General features: G+C 38.0%; 1 protein-coding gene and 1 pseudogene across 1 annotated transcript in view; both read left to right on the plus strand.

Annotated features, from left to right (window-relative positions):
* Window positions 1–13,868, plus strand: part of ZFAND6 (zinc finger AN1-type containing 6) — an 83,996-nt gene extending 70,128 nt beyond the window's left edge. Inside the window, exons 7-8 of the mRNA XM_023510090.1 lie at window positions 7,922–8,035; window positions 13,352–13,868. Coding sequence (XP_023365858.1) covers window positions 7,922–8,035; window positions 13,352–13,500 — 263 coding nt within the window. The 3' untranslated portion in view covers window positions 13,501–13,868. The remainder of the gene's footprint in view (window positions 1–7,921; window positions 8,036–13,351) is intronic.
* Window positions 3,933–5,007, plus strand: LOC100950578 (annotated as a pseudogene).
* Window position 13,869: the final 1 nt, after the last annotated feature.

Consider the following 13,869-nt stretch of genomic DNA (forward strand, 5'->3'; position numbering starts at 1 on the left):
AAAAAAAAAAAAAAAAAAAAAAAATCCTCTAAGATTCAGTTACTCACTGCACATGGGAAATAACAAGACAAGGTGGTCTCATAGCTCTCAGTTTTATCATAGTGGCAATGGTGTGGTTACTTCAGACTGTTAGACACTGTTAGACAAAATTTTAGATACAGCGACTTGGAAGTTATAAACTTTCAAAATTGATAGTAGGCATTTAAATGTGTGGAATGATCAGTATTACGTGTGAGATGTAGAAGTCCTTAGCATAGGTGAAAAATGAGAGTTTAAAAACAGAGGATATACCATGGAATACTATTCAGCCATACAAAAAGATGGTGACTTGACATCTTTTGCATTAACCTGGATGGAGTTGAAATACATTCTTCTGAGTAAAGTATCATAAGAGTGGAAAAGCAAGTATCCAGTGTACTCAATACTAATGTGAAGCGAATAGGCAAACTAATATGCACCCACACAAGAGAAAAACTCAATTCAGTTCAAGTTGGGGAGAAGGGGAATAAGGGAGGGAAGAGAGGGGAGGGAGAATTAGTGGGCTCCCACTTAATGGGCACAATGTGGGGGTATATGGCACACCTTCTGGGGGCCGGACACAACTACAAGAGGGACTTTAAGAGATTCAGATATTGTGACTTGGTTGTTTGTATTCTCACATTAACCTAAAATAAAATCAATAAATGAAATCAGCCTAATTTTCAATAATAAACAAACAAATAAATAAATAAATATAAAACCAAAGGAGCAAGCAGGAGGTGAGGCAGCAAAGGAGCAGAGAGCAGCTGCCTAGACCCTGGTTAGTTTCATGCCACAGATGACGAAGGAGAATTGCAAGAAGCAAGAGATAAGTTAGGAAAGAAGAAAACAGACTTCTGTGAAAATGTTATTTGTCTTATGATAGAACAAAGTTTAGAATGTTGATAGTAGGGAAAAAATGTATAAAGCTCAAGGATACAGTAACAGTTACATAAGTTTAACAGAGAATAAAGGTTATCAGTTGGTGAACGGTCATAATGTGAGTGCTCATATGCCACTCTAGGTGTATGGAGGAGAGTGTATTTTTCTCCATCTGTCCTGAGTGCATTAATTCAAATGATAGTCATAATATCCTATTAAGAAAATTGTAGAGGGTTTTAAAAACTTACAGACTCCATATATAATTTGAATGACTTTTAGATTAAACCAGTATTAGCTTTTAGATACCTTTAAAAAAAATAACAACTTAGCATTTGTAATTTCAGCATAGCAGAATCTTTGATAAATTAGGTGTGAGTTTCATTTGAGTTAAGAGGATTAGTTTTCAACATATAAAATCTTTTAACAGCCTAGTTTTTTTTTTTTTTTTTTTGAGGCAGAGTTTCACTTTGTTGCCCTTGGTAGAGTGTGGTGACGTCATACAGCTCATAGCAACCTCCAACTCTTGAGCTTAAGTGATTCTCTTACCTCAGCCTCCCGAGTAGCTAGGACTAAAGGCACCTGCCACAGCGCCCGGCTAATTTTTTGGTTGCAATTCGGCCAAGGCCAGGTTTGAATCCACCACCCTCGGTATATGGGGCTGGCGCCCTACTCACTGAGCCAAAAGTGCCGCCCAAAGGCCTAGTTTTTAAAAATGTTTTATGTTATTGAATTAAAAATACCTTTCTTTTCATATGTATGACACATAAATGTAAATGTGTTTATGTGTATATTATTATATACGTACATACACACTCATAAGTACTTAATATACACTTATGATTTCCCTTTTCAATACAGAAATTTTTTTCATCTATTTTATAGATGGATGAAAAGAACAAAAAAAATCTCTTTGATTCAGTCATGTGGTCTTATAAGCTAGAGCTGGAATCCAGGCACCCAGCTCTAGCATAGTATTCTTTCCACTAGACAATTGTGATGCTTATTCAACTGGAATGTGGATGTGTATGTTCCTGTTGGCACATCCAGTCCCCTTCAGAGCTCAGGGTATGATGAACTGGTTCGACAAGCTATTACCGGCGTCTGTTTTCTTCTGTGTCATTCCATTTATTTTAGTCAAAAGACATTTATTTAGACAGGATGACCAATCCAGTTAGAAGAGGGTATATGAGTAGCAGCTGTGTTTCTAAACCAGAATTTTCTAACATTTTTAATTGGAGTTTTCGGAGCAGTTTTTTTTTCCTCTACAGGTATTCTGTCTATAATTAGGGTATGCTGCCACCAGGTGGGTGGTACTGCTTTCATTTGGCTTCATGGCTGAAAATTTGGCATATTGCAGCAGGTTTCCCATTTATGATTTTTAATTTAAAAAAACAGTACCTCACATAATGTCACTTAGGAATGTAAGTGACTTCTAATTCACAAAGGCTAGGTTTGTATTACAAAGACTTTTCTCAGAGGTTTCCAACTCTTCCCCACCCCCCACTCATTTGGAATAATAAGAGTGTCTTGGGCCACACTTTAAATACAAAAATAGCACAGTGATGAAAGCTGATTAGTGCTCAGTGCCTGTGGCTCAAGTGGCTAAGGTGCCAGCCACATACACCTAAGGTGGTGGGTTCGAATCCAGCCCAGGCCCACCAAATAGCAATGACGGCTGCAACCAAAAAATAGCCAGGCGTTGTGGCAGGCACCTGTGGTCCCAGCTACTTGGGAGGCTGAGGCAGGAGACTCGCTTGAGCCCAGGAGTTGGAGGTTGCTGTGAGCTGTGATACTACGGCACTGTACCCAAGAGGACAGCTTGAAGCTCTGTCTCAAAAAAAAAAAAGAAAAGAAAGAAAGAAAGCTGATTAGCAAAAAAAGTCTACATACTTTTTATGATATCCAGCACCAGCAATAAGCAAAAAAAAAAAATCCTCACAAAATCAGCATGTGGCCCACACACCCCAAGTTGGACATCCATGCAAGCATTTTTGTATACTCTAAAACTGTCGTACTTGGTGGGCTGACTTTATTGAACAGTATGCTCAAATTTGGTTAGTCTCTCATTCGCTCACATCTTAGGTCAATTAAAAAAAAGTATGAAATTTTGATTCATCAATTCGCTTTTCATATCTTGACACCCCCACTTCTTTGAATCTTATTTTTATTATTTTTAAAGGATAATGTAGGCCTGTCTGCTTTATAGGGGATAAAAAGTTATTGAGATAATGGAGGTAAAGTGAGCTTTGTAAACTGCTAAGGATATTTTTATTCTGTATGATGCCAAAGTGATTTTGGAGTTTGTAGGAGGCTTAGAATAAGAGATGATTTTTGAGGCTTTCCAACAGTGGAATTGAAGTCATATATTAAAGTGGTGCGCTTTGTATCACTGAAGCATTCTGAGAAAGCTGAGGTATTGTTTGGGTCAGGATCGAGTGGGCTGCTATGTTCAAGTAACAGGATGAACTAGAATTTTCAGGCTCTTTCCATCTCTTGAGGGTTCTTGATGTCATATAAAGTTGAACTGTCAAAGCATTAATTTGGAGCAGTGGGGAATAATCCCTTTGGACTAAATTAGGAAAGCTATGTAGGTTAAAAAATCCGGGGTTTCTTCTAATCTTAAAGAATGGATGAGAATAGTCAAAACAATCTTGAAAAAGAACAAGAACATTGGAGGATTAACAATTCCTGATTTCAAAATTGAACACAAACTGCAATAATCTAAGACTATGTGATACTGACATGAGGATAATCATATAGATCAGTGAAATAAAATGGACAGTATAGACATGTACTCCTAGGTTTATGGGCAATTGATTTTCAACAAGGATGCCAAGATCATTCAATGCAAAAAGAATGATCTTTTCATAGCCGGGCGTTGTGGCGGGCGCCTTTGGTCCCAGCTACTTGGGAGGCGGAGGCAGGAGACTCGCTTGAGCCCTGGAATTGGAGGTTGCTGTGAGCTGTAATGCCATGGCACTCTGCCCAGGGGGACAGCTTGAGGCTCTGTCTCAAAAAAAAAAAAAAAAAAGAATGATCTTTTCAACAAGAAGTGACTGGGAGCAGCCCCCGGCAAAGACCAACTAACTCGGTTCGCCTCCCAGAGCTCTCTGTTTAAGGACCTTGTTTCCAGTAGAAGTCAATAGTCTTTTACAATTGCCTGAGTTTTGACTTATAAGATGAAGCAAGATCCCACAAGAAACACTGCCTACACTGTGGATTATGAAGGTTGTGTGCATGTAGTAGAATTTAATCCCTTTGAGAGCGGGATTCAGGAAACCTGATTGCATATGGTGGCAATAATTGTGTGGTGATTGGCACATGTACATTTCAGGAGGAAGAAGCAGACATTGACGGAATTCAGTATAAAACACTATGAACATTTCACCATGGAATCAGGGTTGATGGCATAGCTTGGAGTCCAGAGACTAGACTTGATTCATTCATTGCCTCCAGTAATCAAATTTTGTACTTCAGCTGCTGGTATGAAAAATAGGTTATTTACTTCAGATCTTCAGGATGAAAATGAATGTAAGACTTTAGAGGGCCATTCAGATTTCATTAATGGTTTGGTGTTTGATCCCAAAGGTGGCCAAGAAAATGCAAGTGTGAGTGATGATCATACCTGCAGGATTTGGAACTTAGAAGGAGTATAGACAGATCATTTTATTGTTCAGTCCCCTGTTATGAGTGTATGCTGGCATCTTGAGGAAACTTAATAAAGCTAATGGTTGCCGAGAAGAAAAAAGAAAAATCCGGTTTTATTATATTTTGGCTATTTAGTCTCTTGAATCAGAACAGATGCTGTTAATGTCAGTACACTGGTGCTTAAAAAATACCTTCAAAATTGGTGCTATTGCAGAAAATGATTGGTTAATTTGGGATATTACTCAGTCCAGTTATCCTCAAGATAAGAGACCTATTCACGTGGACTGAGACTTCCTATTCAGGTGGTCCACAATTAATGAAAACTTGTTTGCAACCACTGGTTATCCTGGCAGAGTGGCAAGCCAGTTTCACATTCATCATTTAGGACACCCTCAGCCCATACTCACTGGTTCTGTGACCATTGGATCTGGCCTTTCCTGGCGTCAAACTCTTCCATTGTGGGCAGTTGTTCTGGGTGACTGAAATGTAAAAGAAATTTTCTCTGTACTTAGATTCAAAAACTTTGTATTTTTATTATGTATTTTGGAATATTCCTTATTTTTATATCAAATATACTATAAACTCCAGAAATATCTCAGTTTTTGTTTTGTTAAATAAAATATTAATGGTTTGAAAAATTTTAAAAAAAAGGGACTAGGACTATCTCATATCCACATTCAAAAGAATGAATTGCCCCCCCCCCACATACCTCATGCAGAAATTCACCCAAAATATATCAAAGGCCTAAAAATTTATAAGATCCAAAACTATAAAACTCTTAAAACAGATAGAAATGTTTATGTCCTTGGTTGAGGCAGTTTCTTAGCAACCAAAGGAAAAAAAATGGATAAATTGAACTATATCAAAATATAAAATTTTTTGCTTCAAAGAGCACTATTAAAAGACAGCAGGAAAACAGCCCACAGAGTGGGAGAAAAGATTTTCAAATCATATATCTGATAAGAATATATAAGAGAGATAATTATAATTAAACAGTAAAAAGACAGCCCAATTAAAAAATAAGCAAAGGATTTGAGAAGACATTTCTCCAAAGAAGATATACAAGTTGCCTGTAACAATGTAAAGATGCTTAGCATCATTGTTAGGAAAAAAATCAAAACCACGAGATGCTACTTCACACCCAGTAGGATGGCATAATCAATAACAGTAGCAAGTGTTAGATACTATGTCTTATAAAGATAATACATGTAATAGTTTTGTTTGCAAGATAAACTGTTTTGAGTTATAGATACATAACCAAGCCTTATCTAATACTGTTCTATGAGGTGAGGATAAAATAGTAAACAAGACACTCAAGGCTGGGTGTGGTGGCTCACTTCTGTAATTCCAGCACTCTGGGAAGCTGAGGCAGGTGGATCAAGACCAGCCTGAGCCAGAGCGAGACTCCCATCTCTAAAAATAGCCAGGCCTTGTGGTGGGCACCTGTAGTCCCAGCTGGGAGGCTGAGGCACAAGAATCACTTTAAGCCCAAGAGTTTGAGGTTGCTGTGAGCTGTGGCACCACGACTCAAAATAAAAAAAGACACTCAGCTCCTGGCTTTGTAGAGCTTACATTCTAAGGATATTTATTTAATGAAAATAAAAGGCTTTATGTGTCTATTATTCTGTTTCAAAAGTACAATGTTCACAGTATATTAACTGTCTTCTGCAGTGAAGTAACCATGCTGTAGAGTTCTTCATTAGTGCACATTCACTTGTTTGTATTATCTTACCTTTTGTTGTATTTTGTCAAAATATGAGATAATGTGTTAACACAGATAGGTTATAATCCATTACACCAAATGTTTGAGCATCTGCCTTATGTAGTTCACTGTGACAGGTGCTGGAGATAAATAGGGAATAAGATGCCATCCCTGTCCTCAGCAGGCTTTCAGTGTAGTTTGGGGAAAGGAGCACATAACACTGTAGGTAAGTAATTCAGCTGTTCAGTTCAACAGATATTGTGATGTTTAGTTATTGAGTGTCTGATAGGTGCTAGGAGATGCTGGGGTAGGCCCTGGACAGGTTCCTGCTTTTGAAGAATTCATTTAAACCAGGTTAAGTCATACAGGCAATTGTTTTGTTACACATATAATAATGTGAAAAGTGCTTTAAATTTCATAGTAGAGTTTCCTATTCCAAGGTAAAGAGAGGGACAAGAGGGACATGGAATGAGCATTATGCAAGAGGCCAGAGGTGGGAGTTGGTAAGTCTAGGGAAATTGCAGGTACTTCAGTATGGCCAAGGTACCGTTAAGGGATGGTAAGAGGTGAGGCTAGGGACAAAAAGATGAAGAAAATCTGAGAGACCTCTGCCCTGTATTATCTAGGGGGTGAGGGGGCATCAAAGAATTTTAAACATTAGGTAGAACATCATTTGATTTTCACTTAAGGGAGATGATTGGATGCAGTGTGTGATGAGTGGATAGAAGCGGAGGCTCATGTGGGTTACCCCGTATTTGATAAGGGTGTTAAGGGTGATTAGAGTGAGAAGCTGCAGAAAATTGAAATGAAGAAGAGGTATTTGATCTTGGCCTTAAAAAAGAAAATGTAGATAGATGAGGGAGAAAAGGAAGCCCTTTGGAACAAGTCGGAAGAGGTAAAGTGTGAGCAGAGGTAAGGGAATATTCCCGGTATAGAGTGGTTTAGCACTGGATTCCTGGGGACATAGTGACTGGTGATAAAATCGGAGAGGTTAATAATTTGATCCATAGCAAGTGACTGTCATAAAGCAAGATACCGTGTCTGAGGTATTATCATTGACTCTGACTCTGTATTCAGATAGGGCTGGGGAAGGGCATATTAGTTAGGATTAGGAATAATAATTTGACCTGGCAACTCTAGGTTTGGTTTCAGTATGTAAAAACATCAACTTATTATCTTAATTATAACATTTTAAAGCTTCTTTGCACCAATTTATCTTTAAATGTTTTTATGTAAAACATACTTAGTATTCCATAGAACCTTGGTTTTACATTTTTTTTCTTGTTCTATGAGAAATCTGAATATGGCTGTGTCCTTGAACACTCCCTTACAGTACCCAAGTAGTATTTTTGTATGTGCCTTTTATTAGTCAACTACATAATTATTTTAAAAAACTAGAAATATATTTAAACCAAAAAAGGAAAATCTATCCTTATAGAGCCATCGTATATATACACATGTGTACACACACACACACATAAACAACAAAGGGGGCATCATACTTTATAAACAACTTGATAATTGAATGTGAACTATTTCCCATGTTAATAAATAAATTCTTCTGTTACCCTCTGAATAACATATTCATGGGGTGGGGTGAGAGGAAACAACCACTTAAATAGCAAAATCTTATTAAATAATTAAATTTTACCATCTTCCTATTTTTGGCAGCTTCAGTATCAGATACGGCACAGCAGCCATCTGAAGAGCAAAGCAAGTCTCTTGAAAAACCAAAACAAAAAAAGAATCGCTGTTTCATGTGCAGGAAGAAAGTGGGACTTACTGGTAAGGGCCTATATCAAATGGTTTAAATGAAGATTATATTTTAAAATAAAGCATGGCTTACTATTATTTCACTGAAGATTATTTTAAGTCCTAGGAGAGTTAATATTGGATACAGCTCAACTTCCGAAGATCTTTTTTTTAAAGAAATAAAGATAGCTTTATTATATATCAATATATTATATATATTGTTTCAGGTCCTAGGAGAGTTATATTGGATACAGTTCAACTTCCAAAGATCTTTTTTTAAAGAAATAAAGATAGCTTTAATTATATATCTAAAACTGAAATGAATAGCTTTTCTTTAAAAAATTTATTTCTCCAGAATCTGAAAGCATTGGACATGTAAGGTAAGTATGACAATTGCTGTGACAAGGCAAAAGTCTGGCTAGTGCTTTCAAGGAGAGAATATTTGGAAGTACTTGGTGAGCTGTGAAGTACTTCGTGTTTGTAAAATGGGGCTAATCATAGGTGTCCTGTGGGTTTACTGAGTCAAGACATGTTAGGGTGGGACTGCTGCACAACAAATAGCAGATGCTGGCTGCTGCAACATAGCTGTCAGGATGGTGGTGTCATCAAGGGAGAAGGGGGAAATGTTCAGATTTATTTAGCAAAGAAAGTACATTAAGTACAGTCAGATTTTTCTGGGAATTCAGAGATGGAGTAACCCTTGTAATTTATATAAAGGAATGAGAGTTCTTTGAGACCCAGCTAGGAAAGTATCACGAAGACAGTATTTCAGCTGCGTCTTTAACAGTGAGTAACTGAACAGAAGCTCAGAGAAATAGAAGAAAAAAGAATAGGGCATGTTCAGGGATCATGAATTAGGGAGGGTAGGTATAGCCCAGAATGTGTGTGAAGAAGACTGTCACATATTACAGCGAGATGGGAGTAAACAGATGACGACTTTTTTTTTTAGAGACAGAGTCTTACTCTGTTGCTCTGGGTAGAGTGCAGTGGCATCGTCATAGCTCACACCAACCTCAAACTCCTAGACTCAAGCGAACCTCCTGCCTCAGCCTCCCAAGTAGCCGAGACTATAGGCATGGGTCACTACACCCAACTAGTTTTTCTATTTTAGTAGAGACAGAGTCTCACTCTTGCTCAGGCTGGTCTAAAACTCCTGAGCTCAGGTGATCCAGAGTGATCTGCCTCACTTCCCAGAGTGCTAGGATTACAGACATGAGCCTCCATGCTTGGCTGACATGATGACCCTTTATCAATGTAGATTTGACCTGCTCAGGTCCACTTACATGTGGAGTTTTTCAATAAATATATTAGAAATTTATTCAAAATTTTGTGGTAGTTTTTAAAAACTCAAAAGATGAACCACATAGCCTGGCAATATCCAAAAAAATTAAGAAAAAGTTAAATATGTCACAAATGCATAAAGTATGCGTATAGATGCTGGTCTGTTTATAATCTGCTGCTGTGACATACAGATCTAGTACAGTCTGTTTACCATCTACTACCATAATATATACATAAATCTAGTAATACGTTAAAACGTTAAATACATCCTGAATACATAACCCACATATGCAGATGCTAGTCTGTTTATGATGTACTACTATAATGTACACACCAATGTAGTATATAAGTTAAAAGTTATCACCCTTACAATCTGTATGTGGGGCCATTTGCAGTTGAGAGAAATGTAAAGGTGAGTAGTAGTAAGTCATAACTGCATAGAACTTGCCGTGGTATATGCTGAACTACTTGTGTTGCTTTCTTGGTGAGCTCAAGCGTTGCAGGCTTCCACTTAAATCCCTGTGTGACAGTAGTAATCTCTGAGTAAGCAGTTTGGTGCTCCAGTAAATTGTTGTCAGAGTAAAATGTGCTCTCTGTCTGTGCCTATATATTTTTCATATTTAGTGGAATACCATAAACCTTGGATAACACCGTGGAACCCAAATGAAGCGTTAAGTAAGTGTTAAAAATGTTTCCAAGAAGCAGAGAAAAGTTATGACATGACAGGAAAAAGTTGACTTGCTTAATATGTACCTTTGATTGAGGTCTGCAGCTTCCCACCATTTCAAAATAAATGAATACAGGACCAGTGTAAATAAAAAAAGAAAAGAAAAGTTTTGAAACCATTGCTGCTGCTATGTCAGTAGGCATGAAAACCTTGCATTCTTACTGAAAATGCAGCTTTCATGTAGGGACTGGTTTGCTGTAAGAAAGGGCATACCTCTAGGCTCATGATCTGAGAAAAAGCAAATCATTGTATTACCACTTGAAACAGAAGGTGAAGGATCTAAAAATGGACCATTGATGCCAGTAAAGAATGGTTTGGTAATTTAAAAAAGAGGTTTGGCTCTAAAAAATGTCAAAGTAACAGGAGAAACAGTTTCTGCTGACCAAGAGGCAGCAGCAAAGTTCCCAGATGTCATTAAGAAAATCATGGAGGAGAAAAGATCTGTTCCTAAACAGTAAACAGGTTGTTAAGGCAGGAGAACGTTCCCTATGCTGGAAAAATACACAGGGAACATTTATTACTAGGGAAGAGAAGTAAGCATCAGGAGTCAGAGCAGTAAGGGATGGGTTAACTGTTTTGTGCAAAGGCGGTCAGGCTCATGATTAGGACTTTCCTTAGCCATAAAGCTGCCAGTCCTGTGCCCTGAAGGGAAAAGAGAAGCACTGGCTGCCAGTCTGGTTGTGCCAGGAGACCTAGACAGTGAGACCCCCTTTTTTGGATTGGTTCCATTGAGATTCAGTCCCCCTGAAGTCAGTGCATGCCTTGCCAGTAAGGAACTGCCTTTCAAAGTTCTTTCGATATTGGACAATGTCCCTGGCCACCTAGAACCCTATATGTCTGGGGACAAATAGACTACTTGTCCCCAGATTGCAGTGTCTGTGATTTAGTCTCTAGAGCAGGGGTTATAAGGGCATGTAGGCCATTCCCCCCGTACTGTATGGAAAGTGATGTCAGCACTATGGAAGAGGACCCTGATGGAGATGTTGTGGCTATCTGGAAGTGTTACACCACTGAAGATGCTCTTGTTCTTACGGGAAAAGTCATGAAAACCAACACCAGTACAGTTCCTACTGGGGAAAACTGTCCAGATGCTGTGTGTGACTTTGCAGGATTTATGTGACAGCCTACAAAATTGTGAAGGAGACTGTGGATATGGCAAAAAGGTTGGGGGTAAGGGTTTCAAGATAAGGATTTTGGAGAAATTCAAGGGCTAATAGATGCCATCAGAGGAATTTAAAGAAGATAACTTGCTGGAGATGAGAGCGTCTTGAACCAGTGCCAGACAGTGAGGAAGAGGACAGAGAAGGAGCAGTGTTGGAAACACTGACACGGGGCAGTCTGGTGGGAGGACTGTGTTAACTCAGACTGCTTTGCCTTCTTCCATGGGATGGACTCTTCTATGATATGGACACTGAGACTAAAGCACACGGTGGAAGAAGGGTTGGTACCATATGGAAACATTTTTAGGGAAATGAAAAAGCAAAATAAGGCAAATTAGCATATGTTTCCTTTCTACCTCTGCCACCTTGAGGCAGGAAGACCAGCCCTTCCTCTTCCTCCTCAGCCTACTCACCATGAGGACAAGGAAGAAGAGCTTTTTGATGACCCACTTCCACTTAAGGATATTAAATGTGTTTTCTCTTATGTTTTTCTTAATAACATTTTCTTTTCTGTAACTTACTTTATTACAAGAATGCGGTATAAATACATGTAACTTAAAAATATGTATTATATGCGTTAATTGACTGTTTCTGTTATCAGCAAGGTTCCTAGTCATCAGTAGACGATCCATGGTTTTGGGGAGCATAAAGTTATCAGTAGATTTTTAGCAGCACATGGTCTGCAGCCCTTGTCCCTGAGCCGTTCAGGGGTCAGCTGTACTATGGCTGATTGTTGGAAAAACAGTGTGGTATGGTGACAGTTACCAGTTGTTTACCATGCCAGGCCTTGTGGGGAATACATAAGAAATGAGTTAGCAGTAAAGAAGTATTTGATATCAAAGATGTTTCAGAGTGGCCCATAGCTTGCCAAATTAAAAAATACAAACATGAACAGATTAAACATTTTAAAATAAACATATTTAGTGTCAAAGATAGTCTTTCCAAATCTCATAAAAACTCAGACTTCATGTTTAGGAGGCTGAGATAATAATTTCCATCTTGTCCAGTCAGCCTAATCCAGTGGTGGTTGCTCCATTTTTTATTCATGGTTATGAAGCAAATGGGATATAATTCTGAAGTGAAAAATGCAGTAAAGGAGGTTAGCATCAATGGTAATGTTTAGAATATTGATTCCTATGCTCAATTCTGACAATTTCATCATATAAAATTTTGATTCAAGGAGCAGGACCAGTTTTATTTTTTATTTTCCCATTTGTGTGCATTCATGGAATATACAGGCAGTTTTGCCTCATTGAATCATTGCATTGTCGTGAAACCAGAGCCTTCAGTGCGTGCATCTGGGGAGCAGCGCACATTGAACCCACCGAGCAGCTGCCCATCACCACCCCGAGTCTCTACGGTCTGTCACTCCACACTCTGCTTCCTGTGTGCACGTTATCACTCCCACTTACAAGCAAGAACTTGTAGTGTTTGGCTTTCTGTGTCAGGGTTGTTACCTCCAGTTCCAAGGACCAGTACTGTGTAATATATAAAGACTGTCAATATCCATTATATCTATTTTAGCTTCAACTCTGGGCATTTCCCTAAAGTAGCATTTATTGTGTGTTTACTACATGTTAAGCACTTAATACATTCCTTTTAAATTGTTTTAGTAACTTATTCCACAATTGCAGATGCAGAAACTATGGCTCAGGGAAGCTAAGTAATTTGCCTACATCAAAGGTAGATGTATCTTTAAGCACCCTCACTCCCTGCTCTTCATGTCTGAGCCAAAGTGTAGTTGACATCTCCATCAGAGGCTAACAGAGGAAAGCTAATACAGATACCATGTTATTAACAGTTCTTTCAGAGATACTATTTGATCTTTCTTTATTTTAAGACTACCTTTTCACAGTAGATATATTTTCACAATATTTGAAATTGAGAAACAATTCACATTTTTAATTTAGCAACCATTTTTATGGTAGGAAATAATTGTAGTCATGTTAACTGAAGACATCTAAGCTCAAGAGAAGACCTGTTCCAGTATAAATGTGTTCACAGATCAGAACAAGAAGTGAAGCTGTCAGGTAGTAAACTGTAAGGATGTAGTTTTGAAACTCTATTTAGAATGACTGTTGATTTAGACTGTGGTTCTAAATACATTATGCTCTTTAGCATTACTTAGCCAAAGACCTTAATCTGTCACCAACTCACATACGTGTATTGATCCATTTTCAGGGTTTGAATGCCGATGTGGAAATGTTTACTGTGGTGTACACCGTTACTCAGACGTACACAATTGCTCTTACAATTACAAAGCTGATGCTGCTGAGAAAATCAGAAAAGAAAATCCAGTAGTTGTTGGTGAAAAGATCCAGAAGATTTGAACTCCTGCTGGAATACAAAATCCTTTGACCATCTGCAAACTAAAAATTGACTTGACTTTTTTTTCCTAGTCATTGGGAATGTAGAGCAATGTATCTTGCATAGACCTTTTAATCATGCATGTCATCAGAAGAATAGATTTTTGTTTTTGTTTTGAAAATGACTCTGAACATTTATTTCCATTGCAGTTTCTGTGGCTAAAAAGACTTAAAACTTTACAAGTATTATCCTTTTAAGATCATTTTAATTTTAGTTGAGTGCAGAGGGCTTTTATAACAAACATGGAGAAATTTTGGAGGGCTGTAATTTTTCCAGTATTAAACATGCATGCGTTAATCTTGCAGTTTATTTTCTCATTGTGTATATATATA

The sequence above is a fragment of the Otolemur garnettii genome, unplaced genomic scaffold, assembly GCF_000181295.1.
Source record: "Otolemur garnettii isolate 467f Iridium unplaced genomic scaffold, OtoGar3 scaffold00011, whole genome shotgun sequence".
Lineage (NCBI taxonomy): Eukaryota > Metazoa > Chordata > Mammalia > Primates > Galagidae > Otolemur > Otolemur garnettii.